Source organism: Petaurus breviceps, unplaced genomic scaffold (genome assembly GCF_028583685.1).
Source record: "Petaurus breviceps papuanus isolate PSGF00001 unplaced genomic scaffold, PetGlider_PUasm1.0 208, whole genome shotgun sequence".
NCBI lineage: Eukaryota > Metazoa > Chordata > Mammalia > Diprotodontia > Petauridae > Petaurus > Petaurus breviceps.
Window position 1 is genome coordinate 24456037 of NW_027185852.1, and position 18782 is coordinate 24474818.

The window sequence follows — 18782 nt, forward strand, 5'->3', positions numbered from 1 at the left end:
GGTGGTCACGCGCTAGAAGGAGAATCCAGGCGACCTGGATGCAGATGCTTTGTGACCTTTCTCAGCCTCAGAATTCTCATACTGTTCATGGCCCCGGGTGCTGTTGCTGGGTCATGTGGAAAATCTGCCTGGTGCTTGGCAGGCCTTACGTGCCTAGAAAAGTTGGTTAGTATCTGCTCCCTGCTCCCCTTCCCTCCTCTTCCTTCTCCCCCATTGGTGCTCTTTGTTGGCACAGATTTGGAGGATCCTGGGTTCCCTCTGTGTTCTGAAGAGGGGCTGGACTGGAGGAGGAGTCAGGTGGAGCGCGGCCTACTACAGAGCTTAAAAAGTGAATGCTGACAGTTTGGTGTTGTTGAGAATCATCTCTGAGGCTCAGAGCCATTCTCCCTGATTGATTTGATCTTCATTTTTCCTTTCAGCCTATATCCGCTTCCACCTCATCTCGCCTTTGATCCAGAAGTCTGCTTCCAAGTAAGCTTGCTTCTCTTTTTTCTGGGGGAAAGGGGATGCAGGGCATGGTTTCATTTCACCTAATTAATAATAGAACATGATCATGGGTGTATTGATTATGTAAAAGAGAAGCTTCTGAAGACAGGGTCAGTGGTTCCCCTTTAGAAGTAACTTGACTTGGCCAACAAGACCTTCAGTGGTTGGTGGATCTTGGATCTTGGAGTGATCGCCTATCAAAGTGGGCCTTGTTTTATTTAAATCATGAGTATTAAAATTTAAATCATAACATACATTTTGGTCTGCTGAGAGGTGCTGTTCAGATTCTCTGTGATGGCAGCAGATTGGAGGGTCTTCCTACTGCCCAGGGAAAAATTTTAAAAAGATTGCTCAACTCTGAGGCAGGCATTCATCCACGCAGTCCTGCGTCCTGGAAAGGGAACTGGAGCAGTGCAGAATGTTCAGCTGCTCCTTTAAACAAACAGATATTTAACTAAAAGCTCAGTCTCAACAAAATTATAATAGGGACAGACCTCAGGGGAGAGCCAACCGGGCTAGTAAAGGCCTGGCTGCTTGTCAGCATGAAGGGTTCTGAGGCCTTTTGCACCTCTGTGGACCCCCCATGGGCATTGCCCAGGACTTCTTGGACCTTGGTGACTTGGCTGGAGCTGGGGGCCACATGGTGCAGCGTGAGGGTTCTGTCCTTGGAGTCATAAGACTTGGTTTTGAGGCTTGGTTAAAGGACATGACTTAGTTGCTGTGTGACCTCTGTTTGAAACAATCTAATAAACTTTTGCTGATCACAGGGAACAGTAGCAGTGGAAGACAGAGAACATGTGGGTGATAGCTGGGAAGCTCCCCAAGGGCCCCGGATGTGCAGGGCCTACTGTGGCCACCGCAGTTGGTGGGCTAGTGAGTGGTGAAAATAACTGTAATCAATAGTCTGTTTATTCCAGGACCATTTCATACAGAGCCAAAGATGCAAGGAGCTTACAGAGTTTTTATGCCCCCCCAGGAGAATGTAGACACCCCCAAAGAATGCAGACAATGTAGAAAGATCCTCCATCTAAGAAATGCAAATAATGTAGAAGGAGCCTCCCTTAATCCTGTTCACTATTTACCCTTGCTTAAGGTTAGTTACTTATTAGGGTATTATTCTAGGACCATATCCGGAGGCATAAACAAAAAACATTACACGCCCTCTTGCTATCTGCCTGGTAACCTTTGCAGGTAACTATAGAGGTCAGGGGAATATACCTAGCAAGGTCAAGGGACCCCAAAACGCTCCCTTCATAATACATCCTCGTGCTTGTCTGCCCTGTAGCCTTTCAGATAATAACACAGGGAAGGGGAACATTTCATTAGCAAAGCCGAGAAACTTCTGAAAGTTCTCCACAGGCCCAGAGGTGGCGCAGGCCGGCCCGTGCTCCCTGTCTGTCCTGTTTGCTGCAGCCAGAGCCTGATGTAGTTCCCGTGTCCCCTTGTGTCCCCCTCCAGCGTGGTGCTCTTTGACATTTTTGTGAACATCCTCACCCACAACCTGGCCGAGCCAGCCTATGAAGCGGACGTGGCCCAGCTGGAGTACAAGCTGGTGGCCGGAGAGCACGGCTTGATTGTGCGAGTGAAGGGCTTCAACCACAAGCTGCCTGTGAGTACCAGGCTTGGCTGGCCAAGAGGCTGCCCTGGCCCGGGCCTGGGCCTGTGCTGGGCATCAGGGAGGAGGGGACGCGGCCTGTGCCAGGCATCAGGGAGGAGGGGACGCGGCCTGTGCTAGGGCGGGCGGCTGTGCCTGTGCAGGAGCAGGGCAGGGACAGGGCACAGGGGCTCAGGCTGCAGCATCAGCCTCCTTGGGGCAGCAGGACGGACTCACCACCAACACTGACAGAGCACTCTGGTGTCAGCAGCACGTCCCAGGAGGGTAGGGTGCATGTCACTTGCTCCTGCTCACACTGCTTGCCTGATGGGCATTCAGGGCCTGCTCTGCAAAGCTCCATGCCTCATGCTGGGACAAGAGAGCTAAACTGAGACCCAGGTGTCCCTGGGCTCCAGCCCTAGGCCTCTTTTCCCTCTGTGGAGCAGCAGGCCTGGATGGGCAAGTAGAAATGTGTGACTGGATGGCAGGAGGCAGAGCTGGAGCCAGGGAAGCCAATGGGCTTAAAGGAGAAGAGGGCCCAGGACGGAGCCCAGGGGAGCCAGCTGCTTAGCACAGAGACAGATGAAGCTGCCAAGAAAACAGAGAAGGAGTGGTCAGAAAAACCAGGAGGGAAGGAGAGCAAGCCAGGAGGTGGCCATCCCATCACCATCCGCCCTGCGGTGCGGGGCTCAGGGATCCCTTGGGGAGAAGAGAGGAAAGCCTGGAGCGTGACAGGATCTGTGGGCTCTGGCAGGCCACACTGATGAAACACCAACTGTGTGCCAGGCCCCGTGCCCAGCATGGGCATCAGGGGGACGAGAGACAGCTCCTGCTCTCAAGAAGCTCAGCAGCTAATGGGGGAGACGCCCCAGGAGACAGACACGGACAAAGCAGGCTCTGTCCTAGAGAGAAGGGAGAGGTCGGCAGAGGGAGAGGGGCAGGGAAGGCTTCCTGTGGTCTGCGGTGTTTGGAGGAGCTGGGGAGGGGCTGCCAGGTGAGGCAGTGCTTTGTACAAGCTGCGGAAGTGAGAGGACTGGATTTCTTTTTCTCCTCCTCATTTTTGGGCCTGTGCCTTGTTGCTGGCCATTTGCTTGCCTTTAGCTGAGTGTCTGCCTCATCCAAGTTGTTAATGAGCTAAGTAACCTGAGTTCTGTCAGGCCAGCGGTGGGCGAAGGGAATGGCCTCCTGTGAGGGAGGTGCATGTGTCGTTGGGGGCAGTTCTGTGGCTCCCCCCCCCCCCCCCCAGCTTTTTGGCTGGGCTCTGGGTGGGGGAGGGGGATGGAACACATTGTCCTCAAGCATTAGGATGTTCGAGCTGAACAAGCAGGAATACTTTCTAAATCTGTCATTTGATCTCTTGGGACAGTAACCATTCTGAGGTTTTGTTTTACCAAAAAAAACAAACCCACCACTCAGACAATCTGAATGAAAATGCTGGACCCCTGCAGCTCCTGTGTGGAGGGAGCCTGGTGTAGAAAGGGCATTGGGTTGGTGGGAAGGAGACCTGAAGCCCACCTTCACTTGTGAACTTGAACAACAAGTATTAAGCCCCTGCTGTATGCCAGGCCCTGGGGATGCCAAGAAATCTGCCAAGAAGGCCCTGCTCTGCCCGCCCTCCCTTCCTCAGATAGCAGAGGAAGCAAAGAGGAAGGACGAACTCTGAGGGGAGCCCCCCGGCTTCTCAGGGATTCTTGCAGGGGCTGGGGGGAGCTGCTCCTGGGTCCGGCCTCCCCTTGCCAGCTGGGCCCTGGCCAGGCTTTTCTTCCCTTTCTCCTTTCAGCTGCTGTTTCAGCTCATCATCGATTACTTGGCCGACTTCGATTCTACGCCTGCCGTCTTTGTGATGATAGCAGAGCAGCTGAAGAAGACTTACTTCAACATCCTCATTAAGCCGGAGACGCTGGCCAAGTGAGTGCTGCCTCCGGGGGCAGATGGAGGCCCAGGCTTTGGGAGCCTGACTGGGTGGGCCCCCACACCTTCATCCTGCATCATGGGAGCCGGGGCTGTGGTGACGCCCTTTCCCTCTTGGTCTCTTGTTCTTTTTCTAGAGATGTGAGGCTTCTAATCCTGGAGTATTCTCGGTGGTCCATGATCGACAAGTACCAGGCCCTGCTTAAGGGTTTCACCATCGAGGCCCTGCTCAGCTTTGTGAAGGAGTTCAAGTCGCAGCTCTTTGTGGAGGGCTTGGTGCAAGGGAACTTTACAAGCAAGGTGAGTGTCCGGAGGCAGCCTGTCTAGCGCTGCCCCCATGGCAGGCGCCCCTCTCCCTGGAGTCTGCCAGCCCCTGGCTGCTGACCTCCCCAGTCCCTCTGGTCGGCGAGGTGCCTTTTTCATCGTCCCTCTCCACACTCTCCAGATAGTAACACACTTCCCCTGCCCCTGACAAGTCAACTGGGAGCTCTTGGAGGGCAGGAACCTTTTCCCTTTTGTGTTCCTGGCCCTTGACAGGCCAGGGTGGCTGGTGGGGAATGCCTGCTGGGGCCTGTGCTGACATGGCCAGGGCTAGGGTCTGGCAGGAGGAAGGTAACAGGAAAGAGCATTCACCTTGCCCTTGTCCTTTCCCCCCCTTAGGAGTCCACGGACTTCCTGAAGTATGTGGTTGAGTGAGTATCTCTGGCTCCCAGGGCCTTTTCTCTTGGGAAGGGGAAGGGAGCTGTGGTTGTGTGAGAGAGCTCCGAGGTGGGCAGGGGTGGGCAGTGGCAGGGCAGGCCTCACTGGCCATGTTCGCCTCTAGCAAGCTGGATTTCAAGCCCCTGGAGAAGGAGATCCCTGTTCAGTTCCGCGTCGTTGAGCTGCCTGGTGCCCACCACCTGTGTAAAGTGAAGGCCCTTAACAAAGGCGATGCCAACTCTGAAGTCACTGTTTACTACCAGGTTAGTGTCAGTCCTTAGCCCCCCCAGGCTGGCCCCCTCTGCAGCCCCTGGGGGAGCAAAGACCCTGCAGTGGCTTCTTCCCTGGGAGCCAGGGCTATTTTTCAGCAGCACCAGGGAACCCAAAGTACGAGGAGTGGGGACCATGATGGTCAGGGCTCAGGGTCAGAGCCAGGAGGAAACAGGCCCAGAAATGCAGGGGAAAGAAGTAGTTGGCATTTCCTCCTTTCACATGGCAAGTCTCTACCAGATGGCCAGGCCTGGTCAGCTCTCATCTCCCCAGGGGGCCCCTGCTGGGTGAGCAGGGAGGGACGCAGCCTGGGGAGGCCTCTGGACTGAGCTGTGGCATCCCGGCCATTCTGGGTCTTCCAGCTCCCCTGCTCTCAGACCTGCCCTGGCTCACACACCAACAAATCAGAGGCATCAGTGGACCCTTCCTCCTCCTCAGCCTCCTGGTGCCCCTGTGGTCAGGGAGTAGCAGCCCCAGGTTGTCCTGTGGCAGTCCTGCTCCCTCCTTTGACCCCTCTGCTCTGTGGTGGTCAAGGGGGGTGAGAGGTGGCCTAGGCCAGAGGGAGGGGCCAGGGCAGAGAGCTGGAGGTGTCGGGTGCACTTGGGACATGGGGCGGCTTTGTGGCTCTGTCAGGTCCCTGCAGAGGCCTGTGCTCATGGCAGGTCCTTCACCAACATTCAGCTCCTCAGCATTGCTCCCCAGCCCCTGCTCACTTGTAGACTAACAAAGCTCCCTTTTCAGTCAGGTGCCCGGAGCCTGAAGGAGTACACGCTCATGGAGCTGCTTGTGGTGAGTGTATGGACTGGGGATGGTGTGGGGCTCAGGGAGCCGTGACCGTCCACAGACCGGGAGTGTGTGCTTGGGTGTGCGTGGCCATGTGGCTGTGGGAAGGCCAGCAAGGAAGCCTTAGTGGAGGAAGCAGGTGGATGACTGGGAGGGTCATTTGGGGAGTGGGGAGAGTGCAGTGCTGGGCCGGCCTCTCTGAAACCTCCATGTTGAATTGCAGATGCACATGGAAGAGCCTTGCTTTGACTTCCTTCGAACCAAGCAGACTCTGGGGTGAGTGGCAGGGCCCAAGGCAGAGAAGGCTCAGGTGGGAGCAGGCTAGGCAGCCTTTGGCTCTGGGTGCCTCGAGGGCTGGTGTGTCCAGCGGGGGCAGGTGCTGGAGCCTGCATTGCCCCTGACCTCGGCTTCAGCAGCTCCTCCCGGTGTGGGAGGCCAGCTCTCCGCTCCTCTGTGGAGTGGCCATGGTCTGTGGTGCCAGTGTGACTGAGGAAGGCCTCTCCTTGGTAGGTATCACGTCTATCCAACCTGCAGGAATACGTCAGGGATCCTGGGCTTCTCTGTCACTGTCGGGACTCAGGCCACCAAGTTCAAGTAAGTGCCCAGGGTTACTGGTACATGGCTTCTGGAGAGTGAGGGCGGCAGGCGGCCCAAGCCTTGGCCTGGGGGGGGGGGGGGGGGGGCGCCGAGCCCATCTTCACTGCCTTCTCTGAGAAAGTGGGGGTGACAGTCTTCTCTGACTTGCCTGCTTCCTGGGGTTTCTTGATTATCAAATGACAGGAGATGTGGGAAGGAAGGTCTGGAAGCAGCAGGTATTGGAGCTCAGGGAGGACCCAGAGGGGCAGGGTCTTCCCTGGATGAGTTTCGCAGAGGTCAAGGAATGGACCAGCTGCTGCGCAGCCTTTCCTGGCCCTCAGGAAAACGCTTTTTTTCATGGGCTTTGGGCATTTCCTGCGATCTGTGGGAGATGTATCTTGGGGGAGAAGGAGAAAGGCAAATGGGTGAGAGTCACTGCCAGTTTGAAGCCACAGGTCTTTTGGACCTCACCCTCTTGGGACCTTGGCTTTCTCAGGTGAAAGATGAGGGACTTGGCCTGGATCACAGAATCATTGGAAAGCGATGCCAGGGCCACCAGGTCCAGCCGCTTCATTGCACAGGTGCTGGCCAAGGTCACATTGGGAGGAAATAGCAAAGGCAGTGTTCGAACCCTGACCCTAGGGTCCTAGGACCACAAAGGTCCCTTCTACCCCCACACCTACAATCCTAAGGTTGGCTTTGTTTTTGAAATATTTTGTTTCAGCTCTGAAATTGTTGATAAGAAAATAGAGGAATTTCTTTCTTCTTTTGAAGAAAGGATGGAGAACTTAACAGAAGATGCTTTTCATACTCAGGTAATTGGGTTCTGGGGTCACCCCCCTCTCCTCTCCAGCCCTCACAGACTGAGACCCATCCAGCACTTCTGCCTCTCCTCCCCTGGGCAAGTTTCCTTTACCTCCCTGGGCCTTTGAGGGGGCTGGAGTCAGGGTGAGAGCAGCTCATGTCCTGGGTCACTCCTACTTGCATGATTTCAGTCGAGCCACTTAGCTTAGCTGATGTGGTCCTTGAGGAAGGCAGGCCCCACATCTTGGGTCCTCTTGTGTCCCCACGTGGTGGAGGATGCCATGGCCCTGGGGAAAGCCTCGCTGCTGTATCCAGAGACTTCCCAGCTGTCTCTGGGCTTCTCAGGGAGCTGCGTTTAGATGGTCAGGCTGGGCTTGGCCAGCTCCTGGCTCAGGTGTGCCCCCTTGTGACAGGTCGTAGCTCTGATCAAGCTGAAGGAGTGTGAGGACACGCACCTCGGGGAGGAGGTGGACCGCAACTGGAACGAGGTGGCGACACAGCAGTACCTCTTTGACCGCCTGGCCCATGAGGTAAGCGCCACTGCCTGGGGCCAGCCTGACCGGGAGGGACGAGGAGAGCTTGAACGTCCTTCCTGGACCGTGGGTCAGGAGACTGGTTCTGACCCATCTCTTGTCACTCCACACCAGGTGACTCTGGGCCTCGACATTATCTGTAATGGAGGGCAGGGGGGTCCTGCCTCTAACCCTGCTGTATCTGAGCTGGCAGATTCAGTTAGTTGCAGGCCCTGGCAGTGCCGAAGTTAGATAGGATGATTGTATTATCATGGAATTCCATCTAGATCACACAGCGTTACCTGTCGAGTGCATGGGGAAGGCTGGAGATCAGCCATGACTTCCTGAAGCAACTGGACTTGGGGGGGGGGGGCAGTTATTCCCAAGGGCCCCTGGGAGGGGACAGCCTGAGCTGGGCCTCTAAGAGGCAGATGGAACAGGCCCAGGAGCATCAGGAAGGCTGGGCTGGTAAGAACATAGGGTGCATGTGAAAGACTGGACAGGCTAGGAAAGGTGTTAGACGTTAAGCAGAGGAGTGAGGGGCTGCCAGATGTCCATCATTTGACAGGTGTGGGAGGGACTGAGCACTGGGAGCCCAATTGGGAGGCTGGTGCAAAGGGACAGGGCCTGAGCTCCGTGTGGGGAAACAAGGGGATGGGGATGGATGATGCCAGAGACATTCCTTCTGTCCTTGGCCACTAGTTAGTGGAGGGGGGGGGGAATGCAACTTCGGTGTGAGAATGGTGACCCTGTGAGCCAGTACACTTGGGAGGACAGGCGAAGGTGAGCAGAGAGAGAATTTGAAAGAAAAATGAATTGTGTGTGATAGTTCCAGACCATCCAGACCGTCCAGGCTTAGTTAAGTTTGGGATAACCATCAGAAACACAGAAAAACCCTGAAGAAATGATTGGGACAGGACAGGATGGGAAGGGCCAGCAGACAGGCAGGGCCAGCCTGGAATGTGGGGGTGGGAGGTGGTTGTACTTATGATGGGATCATGGAGGAAGTGGAGGGCATTTCTCTGGTGGTTCATTCTTCTCTGGATTAAGTTGGAGGCCCGTGAAATTGCATTAAAAAAAGGCCGAGGCTAAAAGCAGCTTTGGTTGTGACTACTGTTCCCAAAGTAGTGAGAATAGATGGGGGTGGGGATTCTTACAGCTAGTTGGTCTTATTATTTATTATAAGACCTCGATGCCGGTTGGAGGGGAGCGTCCAGAAGTTTTCAGGTGCAGTGTGTGGGCTGTGCCAGGGCATGACCGAGGTGAAGAGGATGTCAGAGGAAGGTGGTGGGAAAGGCCTGGAGGTCAGTGATGCCAGGACTTGGGAGTAGCCCATGAACTTGAGAGGCCTGAGGGAGGGACAGATAGTGCTGAAGGTCTGGAAGTGGCCACTGAGTCCGGAGCTGCGCCAAGGCTTTTGCCTGTAGAGCCAGAAGGGACCCTTCATTTTACAGATGCAGAAACAGCTGGGGGCCCAGGGAGGAGCAGCTTCACCTGGGGGCACACAGGTGTAGTAAGAGCTGGACTTTAGTGCTCATGGGGCTGATCTGTGGGAGAGGGGAGCCGAAGGGTCGGCAGTTTCAGAGGGATTGTTGAGGAAATGGGTGATCCTGAGGTGGCTTTGGATCATGTGGCTGAGCCAGTTACAGCCTTGGCCCCCCCCCCCCCCCCATGATCCACTTGTTTCTGTAGATAACTTTGTGACCTGCAGAGGCTGTAGGAGCATTGGGCCTTCTCTTCTTCCTCTGCACTTGTTAGCTGATCTCAGCCCCATGGCTTCAGCTGTCTGCTTTCTTGCAGATCAATCCAACAGGGGCTCTCCTGAGTTGTCGTCTCACCTTCCCTATCACGTGTCCCCCACCCCAGCTGTTGCCTCCCCTCTTTTGCGTCTCTCCAGTACCTTCCCTTTGGCCCAGGCCTCGGTGGACCATTCATGCAGCAGCCAATTGCAGCCTTGTGCCAGGAGACTTCCCCAGCATGGGTCTGACCCTGCCTTGAGCTAGGCCTATTCATATCATGGCCTCTGGTTTATCTCGGTTAACAAGATTTTTCTGGGAAAATGGTGCTTTTAACCTTTATTTAATAAAGTTCTTTTTTTTCTCCCTCTCTGGAAGATTCAAGCTCTCAAGTCTTTCTCCAAAGTAGACCTGGTGAACTGGTTCAAGTCTCATAGAGGAAATGGCAGCAGAATAGTCAGTGTGCACGTGAGTACAGCCTGGCCAGCCAAGCTCCAGCCCTCCCGCTCCTCCCTCAGCCCTCCCTCCCCTCTGGGTTAGGGTTTTCCCTTGGTTTCCTCTGGTTGGCCACTTGGCCCCAAGGTCCTGCCCAAGCCTTCCTTTCCTGCTTCTGCAGCCCAAGCAGCAGTCATGTGGTGTCAGGCTTGCCCCTCACTGCTGACCCACATTCCCTTTCAGGTTGTTGGCTATGGAAAATATGAGACAGAAGAAGAAGGCTCTGCCCCCTGTGACTCCTCCAACTCTTCCTATGATGAAGTGGCCCAGCTGACCTACCTGCCACCCTCTCCCCTGCTGGCGGACTCCACCATCCCCATCACCGACATCAGGGCTTTCACATCAACTCTCAACCTTCTCCCCTACCATAAAATAGTCAAATAAACTGCAGTCTCTTTGGCCTGAAGCAGTGTGTCTGAAATTTGTACTTAAGTCTTCCACTGAAGGGGAATTTTCTGCTGCATCATGGTCTTTGATTGTCCTCTGAATTAAGACTCACAGACAGACCCAAAGTCACATCGTACGTAGTGATCCTGAAGCCCACCCCCACCCCGCCCCACCAGAACCTTCCCCCCACCATCCCCGTTCACTTGTGAGGGTTTCTCTGGAGGGCATGAAGGACCATCCAGTGCTTTCCGTCAGGCACATGTAGCCTTCAGTGCCAGGGCCAACAGAACGATGATGTTTTAAAAACATTTTTAAATAAAGACAGTGTATTTACCTTTAATTGGTGTCCATTTTAAAAACATAATTGAGACCTCGTGGCTTTGCTGTGGGCCTCTGGGGAGGAACCCCAGGGAAGACAAAGGCTGCCAGCCAGGCTGTAGCTGCCTGGGTAGAGATCACACCATTAGCAGAATTCCCAGCCTGTGTTTTTTTCCCACTCTACATGGACAAGGGAAAGCCACGTAACTCTGGGTTTTGTTTTTTTCATCTGTAAAATGTGTTGGATGTTCTTGTATGACGGTCAAGTCTAGCTCTGGCCAAGTGGGCTGACTGACTGCCCAAAGGTTAAGAGTTCAAAGAAAATAGAAACACAAAACGGTTTGGAAAATTATTTTATGAAGCCTTAAGATGCTGCCCATAGTGGAATTAAAGTATAGCCAAGGGTTAGCTATATAATTCAATAGTTCAATTTAAAAATAAAAATACAGAAATTATTTTGAGATAATGAAATGCTAAAACATTTGATTTCTTAGTTTGCTAAATAATTTTCTAATAAACTGTCCATCCAAAGGAATCTCTATTTACAGATGTAAAGAATAGTAAGTGAAGACTTCCATTATGTATATTTATATATATATATGTATATATATATATGTATTTATATAGAGATAGGACCCAAGAGTATGTGAGACTTGTCCATCCCTTGGCAGTGGCACTAACCAGTGTGTGACCGACACACACAGCTTGAGCCCAGTGCTTACAAATGTTTTCAAAGCTTGAATGGATTTTTAAAAGTGAAACCAAGCTCTAGTGACTGCCACCAAGAGAAAAAGGAGACATGTCCTGCTTTAATTGTTCACCTGCATCAGTAAGTCCAGTATCCCTGAGATAGGAACCACTGCGAAGAGAAGGGGGCTCCCCCCAGCCCCGAGAGAAGGTGGCCATGGCTGGGCCGGCGGCACCGAGGCCCTGCGTTCCTCTGCCCTCCTCTGCCGGTCAGTGTTTGCTGGCTCCGAGTCGTTTCAGTAATGGCTCGTCATAGACCCAACACTCTCCATCTTCATGGAATAACTACAAGGAAAGGAAGGCCTTAAGAAGCTGGTCTTGGGCCCTGCCCCCACCCCCCAAAGCCATGAGGAAGGCTGGACACACCCTGGTCTCCCACTGGAGGTCTCTCTCCTTCCTTTCTCGAGCTTCTGCTCTCTGTCTCTCTTCCAGTCTGTGCTTTGCTTCAGTGGCTGCATCAATGTCTCTGATTTTTAAGTTGTATGTGACATCCTTCCAGAGGCTAAAGAAAAGAGTTAAGACCCTTCCATGAAGCTCTTCGGGGAAAGTCACGACCCCTTTCCAACCTCTGAACCCTCCTAAAGGCCCGGGCAACAGAACTGGGTCTGGAGCCCACGGACCAGGACGAAAAGGGAGTCTCCAGAGGATGAGTGGCCCTGCCTGGTCCCTCAGGCCCAAGTGGCCCAAAGAGTTTTTGTCCAACCCTCCCCCAGGCAGGTCGGGTTCTGGTCTCCTGGTCTGTGCCTGGGTTTCAATGCCCCCCCTCCCCACCCCATTCTGGCCCCTGGGATGAGAAGCAGCAGGAGGCGAGTGGAGGGACACCCGATTTGCAGACAGGACCCTTTGTTCTGCCTGGGACAGGCTGGTCCCTCCTGTGCCTAGTGACCATGAGATCCTACCAGGTGCCCCAGCCTCCAGGCTGTCCCCCATATTTACCAGGCACTAATGTACCCAGCCCCTGAAATAGACCCCTTGGATCCCCAGGTTGGTGGATCAGTGCCTCCTTTTCTGGCTCAGATTCTGTGAGCAGGAAACGAGCTGGGGCTGGACTGCAGCCATTGTGAACCGTGGAGGCCCGGCTGAGGAAGCTGCTCTTGCACTGCAGAAGCAGTGGGAAGGGGCCTCCAAAGACCACAAAGATTGTGCGGCCTTGAGGTCACACGCTCCTCTCCTCCAGTCTAGAAGCTAACCTTGAGCAGCCATCTAGGCTCAGCTCAAAGGCTTCTTTCTGGTAGGGGGCAGCTATCCCACCTGGGGACAGCCTTCATCATCAAGGAGTTTTCCTGACTTTGATCAGGGACATGTGACAGGGCGTCCTGTCCTCACACGTCTGAGGGACCAGTCAGAGGAGGCTGTGAGTGTGGTGCCTGAGCTCTGGCCCCTCCCACCTAAAACCGCCTTCCTCGTGCAAGGCAGAGGAGTAGCAGCCAGGGGGGCCCGGGTCATCCCTCCGGCCCTTGGGAGAGCTTTCCTGCAGGGCAGCAGGCTGGGCTGAGGCGCCCACCAGGCCCTCCCGGGGCAGGTCCGGACCGCCCACTAAGAGTCCCGAGGCTGAGCCTCACCGTGCAGGACGGCAGAACCATCATGGGGTGCTCTGCCCCGCCCCCCCCGTCCCTTGGCCCCGCCTCACAGGAGGCCCCTTACCAGCGAGACTCATACTCATTCTGATCCTCCAGCTTCCGCACTTTTTTCTTGATTATAGGCACGTTCTTGGTATCGATGAAGACCGTATTCTCCTAGAGGACAGAGAGGCTCCTGGGCCTGTTCCTGCCAGCCCACATCCATCCCTCTCCCTCCCCAAAAGGGAAGGGAAATGCCTGCCAGAAGGAGCCCAGCTCCTGGGCCCGGGGCTAGCTGGACCCCGCTGCCCCAGGGGGAATCACTTGGGGAGAGAGGACTCATTGGACACTTTACCCCCGTTGCGTATTTCGCATACATGACGCCGTTCCACTCCCCTTCGATTGAACAAAAGGATTTCTTGTCATTCGGAGGGCTAAAAGAAAGAAGACAAGAGGTTAGTCACAAGCGAAGGTCCAGGCACAACAGAGACAATGGGGGCGATTAGCGAGTGACAGAAGGCAGTGCAGAGTCCACTCCAGGCCAAGAGACACAAGAAGGAACAAGGGAAGAAGAATCGGGGGCAGGGGAGAGGCGGGGGCAGGCAGCATCGGCTAGAGGCCCTAGCTCAGAAGGCTCAGACATCCCCTTGCTGAAGCTGCTTGAAAAAAGGTCACTGGATTTCTCTCGGCCTCAGTCTCATTATCTGTGCAATGAGAATGACCATGGTGGGCCTGGGCCCTTCTCCTGACTACAGAAGGGCTAAGCTGGGGAAAGCCAGCCCTGGTATGGGGCAGGAAGGACGAAGAGGGCACTCTGGCTCCCATCTCCCCCAACAGCCTGCAGGTAGGCCCCTGGCATCCTCTGGGCCCAGAGCACACTGCAGAGAACCAGGTGAGATACCTACAAAATCTCAGCTGTGATTCGATGCTTCTTGCCCCCATAAAAGGGCTTTGTGTGGAAGATGATGTTGGCGCTGTACCCAGTCTTGGAGCAGTTAATGCTGCATTCTCCTCCCAGCTCTACCCAGGGCACTGTGAGAATAGACCTGTGAAACCCAAAAGAAGGCTTCAGGAAGTGGCTGTGTGCAGGAGGTGACAGGCAGGGCCAGGCCCAGGGTGAGAAGAGGCCGAGGCCATGGGGAGGGAGAAGGAACCCGGTCTACTTGCCTTCCATAGCCATTGGGGAAGGTGAGAATGTAATGCTCGTCATAGTCAAGACAAGAGACACAGCCTGTGGAGAGAGCAGAGGTGGAGTGAGCAGGCACCGGCCCTGCACCCAGACACACAGACAGACACCAGCTGCAGGTCGAGACCGTGCCAAGGCCCCCGCAGCTCACAGACCATGGTGCCACCACAGAAACCTTCTTTGTGCTTACAGTCCCCCCACCCTTCAGCTGGGCGAGGCGGCCCACCCCTCACCTTGTCCTATGTTGTGCACGCCAATGGACATCCCCAAGAACTTGGACTTGGTCCAGATGTGTGCATTGAACTGGATCCGCTTGCTGAAGCACTCGGCATAAAAAGCTGAAACTGCGGACAGAGATGCACCCAGTTAGTCTCACTGTCCATCCACCTCGCCACACAGGCAGGCGCTGTGCCCAGGATGGCCGTGCAGTCCTGGCAAAGGGCCTTCCACATGAGCCCGGGGACAAGCCTGGCGGGCTGCACGTGTCAGTGGATCTGGTAACTGGTGGGCAGCCAATTTATCCCAAGAATTAAGTCACAGTTTTGGCATCGCCTCAGGCCCAATGACCACATGGACTCTACACAGCCTTGTCCCCCAGGCCCCGGAGGCTGCCTCCTCTCCTGGCCACGGACAGACAGATGGATGGATGCCCGTGCCATGTCCAGCATGACACTCAGGACACCTATTAAATCATGGGGAATGGAAACATGGCTTTCCTCTGCTCCCGGGAGCCCAGGGTCTGACCACCAAAATGGAGCCTTTCCAAAAATAATTTATATCAGGTAAGATTCTTGGTCAAAGCAAGCAGAGCGAGTGCCCTGGGCTGTGTGGGAGGCAAGCCAGGAGGAGACAGCTGTGCCTACAAGGAAGGGCCCGGCCCTGCCAAGGCTGGTCAGCCAGTCTGCAGAAAACCCTGGTGTGCACAGCTTATGGCAGGAGGCTAGCATCAGGGCAGAGAACGAGGACAAACCATGCCAGACTTAAGGAAGAGGGCAGAAGGGAACACCCTCTCAGAGTCCCACAATACCCCTCTTTGTCCCTCCCCCGACATCACAGTGGTAAGTCTGCAGCTTGAGGAACCCCAAGAGCGTGGGGAAATGCAAGGGAGCAGCAGAGACGCCTCCTGCCATGTCTGCTGATGTCTGGGCGGTTTGAAGTCACAGGCGTTAACATTTCTGGGTTCACTGTCCTGGGGGTACAGGAAGGTTACAGAGAAAGCTGCCACTTACTGGGTGGGTGATGGGAGACCTGCTCTGCCACAAATGCCACACAGTTTTTGGAGCCCCAGGGCACAGGGCCTTCAGACATCGGCTCCTGTCAATGCAAGCACAAGGGACACCAAGGATGTCACTGCTGACCCTGCCATCCATGTCTGGCCCTGGAGAGGAGCCAAGCAGGGCCCTGCCCGGGTCCCTAGTCCAGGACACAGGACTAGCAGCCAGAGTCACTTCACAAGTCTGGGCTGCTCTGGGGGACCCTGTAAACTCATCCTGAACCCCACATATGCTTCGGCTGGATCACTGGTTTCCCTGGCAAGGCCCAGAGCCCTGGAGAGACCACAGCTCCACTACCCCCTTCCTTTCTCACCGTGGTGGTCAAAGAAGAATCAGACACCACGTGAGGTGTTGCCAAGGGAAGTGGCCAGGGAGGCAAGAAGGCAGGGCTATGCCCCTGTAACACAAGGGGAGCCCCTGGCTGGGTCTGTGGAACTCACCGCGTTCTCTTCGTTTTCCGTGGGCAGCGTCCAGTGGCACTGAAAGATCTCGCCCAGAATGGGATTGTAAGGCTTTTTAGCCACAGAACCTTTCCTTCCTGCATGGAAGGCAGAAAGGTACCATCTCACGACCTGCACCATTCGCTCCTTGGGGTCCTTCTGATCACTGATGCTGAAAGGAGAAAACCAGACATCAGCAGCCCCATGTGTGCAGGGTCTCAGACTGGCAGAGCCCAGAAGCACCGCAGCCTAAGCATGCCAGTCCTGGTGCCACAGATGGACAGACCCACCCCCAGATCTTGGAGTCAGGCTTTGGGAATCCAGAACTTCTGTTCTGTCTCTCAGTGGTCCCTGTGAAGGGCAGCACCCATGGCCCACAGAAGATACAGTTTACACACAGGCCTCAGGAGCCAACATTGAGGCCACCTGGAGTAGTCAAAGGTCTGGGAGTCACTGGCTGGAGGCCCTGATATGATTATGAGGGCCATGCCATTTAACTGGCTGAGTGTTCAAATGCCTGGGGCCCATGAGAGAAAGGGTTCAAGGATAAAAGCATCCCATGATCTGGGAAAGGTCTGTTGTCATCCCTAACCCTTGTTTGGCAGGACATGGAAAATGGAACAGAGCAGAGAAGGGAGCAGGAGAAGAGGCTGACAGAGACTGAGGAGGTGAGGCAGGGCCTAGGGTGATGGGGGCTGACACCTGGGGAGAACAAGATGGGCTGGGGACCGGGGATGCACACAGGGGGCAGGCATGAGGTCTTATGTTCCGGGGCTGAAGAAGGGCAGGGCTGGGACATGTCCCTAGGAGAGGCAGACTTGAGTCCAGCGCTAGCACTCTGTCCTTAGAGAACACCAGCCAAGTCACTGCACCTTCCAAGGCCTCACTCCCTGCCTGGCCCAAGGCTGCCTCAGGCTGGGAAGAGGAAACACTCAAGACACAGGCATAACTATGAAGCTAAAGCAAACATCCTCGCCCTAAACTGAAGTCAACTATCCAGTCATTTTCCAAATGTAACAAGGAAAGGTGAGAAGAGGAAGAGGCAGAACACATTTTACAGTCTGTTCTGAAGCCGCTAGGGGGTGCCACACTGCACAGGAAGACCCCAGATCAAATCCTTGCTTCTGAGAGGCAAGACCTGTGTGACCCTGGGCAATTCACTTTGCCTCGGTTTTCCTTGGTTTCCCCAACTGTACTGCTGTCCAGCCATCCATGGCCCCCTCTGGGATTTTCTGGGCAAAGATACTGGAGCAGTTAGCTATTTCCTTCTCCAGCCCATTTGACAGGTCAGGAGACTGACAAGCAGGGTGAGGTGAGTTGCTCAGGGTCACACAGTGTCTGAGGCTGCATTTGAACCCTAGATCTTCCTGACTCTAGGCCAGGGGCTGGATCCACTGAGCCACCCAGCCGGTGTTTGTGAAGATCAAATGGGAGAATATTTGTAAAAGCACCTGGCCAGGTGCCCCGCCAAAGACATGGAAGACTTTAGGAAGCATTGAACATACCTCACAAACAAATCTGGATGTGCAAAAAAGTCAGCGTACATTTCCAAAAGTGATCTTCTTTCGAGAATAAATGTTGGGAGAACCACCTGAGGGAGACACACATCTGAGCTTCCAGAATCACACACACACAGCGTCAAACAGAAAATCCTTTATTACGCAAACTGCACAAGGGCCAGGATTTACATAGACTGCCATGCTGGGCCCGAGGGAGGCCGGCTGCATGAGCCAGCAGACTCAGCTGATGACCAGCAGGGAGCACACAACAGCCCCAGGATTGGTGGTGGTCAGGAGGTGGAAAGGAGGTCAGTGGAAGGGCTTTCATGCTAAGCCTGCTGGTTGGGAGACTTCTCAGGTCTGTAGCAGCTTTATTTGACTCCACACTGAGCAGTGATTTGGGGCAGGGGACAGGAGGTTATCCAGGAGGGATGGAGGAAGGACGACTGCCTGGGGGACCTGGGCTCGAGGGTTCACTGGCTGTCCCCCCATGCCTTGAAGGCTCTCGCTCCTCACTTTCTGGTCACAAAACTCAGATCACATCCCCACTTCAAGGAGAGGACTTTCTCAGTACACCCAGTGCCTTCCTCTCCAAGAGAACTTCTACTGACATTGCATCTCTCTTAGAAATGTACAGCTGTTTGTATGCTGACTCACCCACTAGAATGTAAGCTCCCTGAGGGTCCGACCTCATCTTTCTTCCTCTCTCTAAGCACTTAGTAACTACCACTAACTGATTTCTTGTTATGACTGACCGGTATGTGGTGACATGGATGACTAAGCCCTGCTGCCATGCCTGGTGAGTCTGAGATCAGGGTTCGTGCTCAGCTCAACTGGCCCCTGGGACTGGAGGCCTGGCCGCCCAAGTCCATCCTGCCCAGGCAACAAATATTCCCCCCACCCCCCTCAAAACTCATTCCTCACACAGTCTTCTTTCTCCAGGCAATTACATATTAAAATGGCTGACAAGCTTTAATGGCTGCAGTTCACTTTCAATCCAACACCAAATCAAAGCTGTTTCCTCCTGTCCTTTCCTATCCCTTCCCCTGCCCAATTCCTGACACACACATTCTTCTGCCAATAAAATTTAGAGGCCCAGCACCTTTATGTAGATTTGATGATTCCTTTCTCTCCCGTCCTTTCCCTCTTCTATCAATCAATCAATCAATCAATCTCTTACACTATTCATTTATTCCCACCCTCTCCCAGCCCCACCCCATGCAGGGCATACAGTCAGTACTAATAAATGTCTACTGAAAACTGAATCCATTCTACAACAGCCCCTCTGTGTGGCAGCCACTAAAGAAATCCAAAGACAGGTCAGGCTGGCGCGGGGCACCGGGGACTCACCTTGGTCAGATCCATTCCTAGCCTAACCTGGGACAAGAGGTGCATGATGACGCTCTTGTGCTCCTCCACGGAGCCAGCCTCCCCATCATCATCCCGGTCATCATGGGAGTCAAACAGGTCTGAAAAGCAAAGGCCACTCAGTGGCTCAGCCCGCTT

The 18782-nt window shown here is 54.5% G+C and overlaps 2 protein-coding genes across 14 annotated transcripts in view; one reads left to right on the forward strand and one right to left on the reverse strand.

Annotated features, from left to right (window-relative positions):
* LOC138165351 (nardilysin) overlaps positions 1-10272 on the forward strand; it is a 74172-nt gene extending 63900 nt beyond the window's left edge. For all 3 annotated transcript variants that reach the window (XM_069093583.1, XM_069093584.1, XM_069093585.1), the window contains 13 exons: positions 420-471; positions 1945-2095; positions 3861-3988; positions 4129-4291; positions 4652-4683; positions 4815-4953; positions 5702-5749; positions 5967-6019; positions 6254-6337; positions 7044-7134; positions 7537-7653; positions 9750-9839; positions 10050-10272. In XM_069093583.1, coding sequence (XP_068949684.1) covers positions 420-471; positions 1945-2095; positions 3861-3988; positions 4129-4291; positions 4652-4683; positions 4815-4953; positions 5702-5749; positions 5967-6019; positions 6254-6337; positions 7044-7134; positions 7537-7653; positions 9750-9839; positions 10050-10250 — 1349 coding nt within the window. In that variant the 3' untranslated portion in view covers positions 10251-10272. The remainder of the gene's footprint in view (positions 1-419; positions 472-1944; positions 2096-3860; positions 3989-4128; positions 4292-4651; positions 4684-4814; positions 4954-5701; positions 5750-5966; positions 6020-6253; positions 6338-7043; positions 7135-7536; positions 7654-9749; positions 9840-10049) is intronic.
* Positions 10273-10909: 637 nt separating this feature from the next.
* LOC138165352 (oxysterol-binding protein-related protein 9) overlaps positions 10910-18782 on the reverse strand; it is a 163885-nt gene continuing 156012 nt past the window's right edge. For all 11 annotated transcript variants that reach the window (XM_069093597.1, XM_069093596.1, XM_069093592.1 and 8 more), the window contains 11 exons: positions 18627-18745; positions 17283-17368; positions 15778-15949; positions 15293-15377; positions 14297-14407; positions 14045-14108; positions 13783-13923; positions 13233-13311; positions 12963-13054; positions 11685-11820; positions 10910-11603 (listed from right to left, as the gene is read on the reverse strand). In XM_069093597.1, coding sequence (XP_068949698.1) covers positions 11529-11603; positions 11685-11820; positions 12963-13054; positions 13233-13311; positions 13783-13923; positions 14045-14108; positions 14297-14407; positions 15293-15377; positions 15778-15949; positions 17283-17368; positions 18627-18745 — 1160 coding nt within the window. In that variant the 3' untranslated portion in view covers positions 10910-11528. The remainder of the gene's footprint in view (positions 11604-11684; positions 11821-12962; positions 13055-13232; positions 13312-13782; positions 13924-14044; positions 14109-14296; positions 14408-15292; positions 15378-15777; positions 15950-17282; positions 17369-18626; positions 18746-18782) is intronic.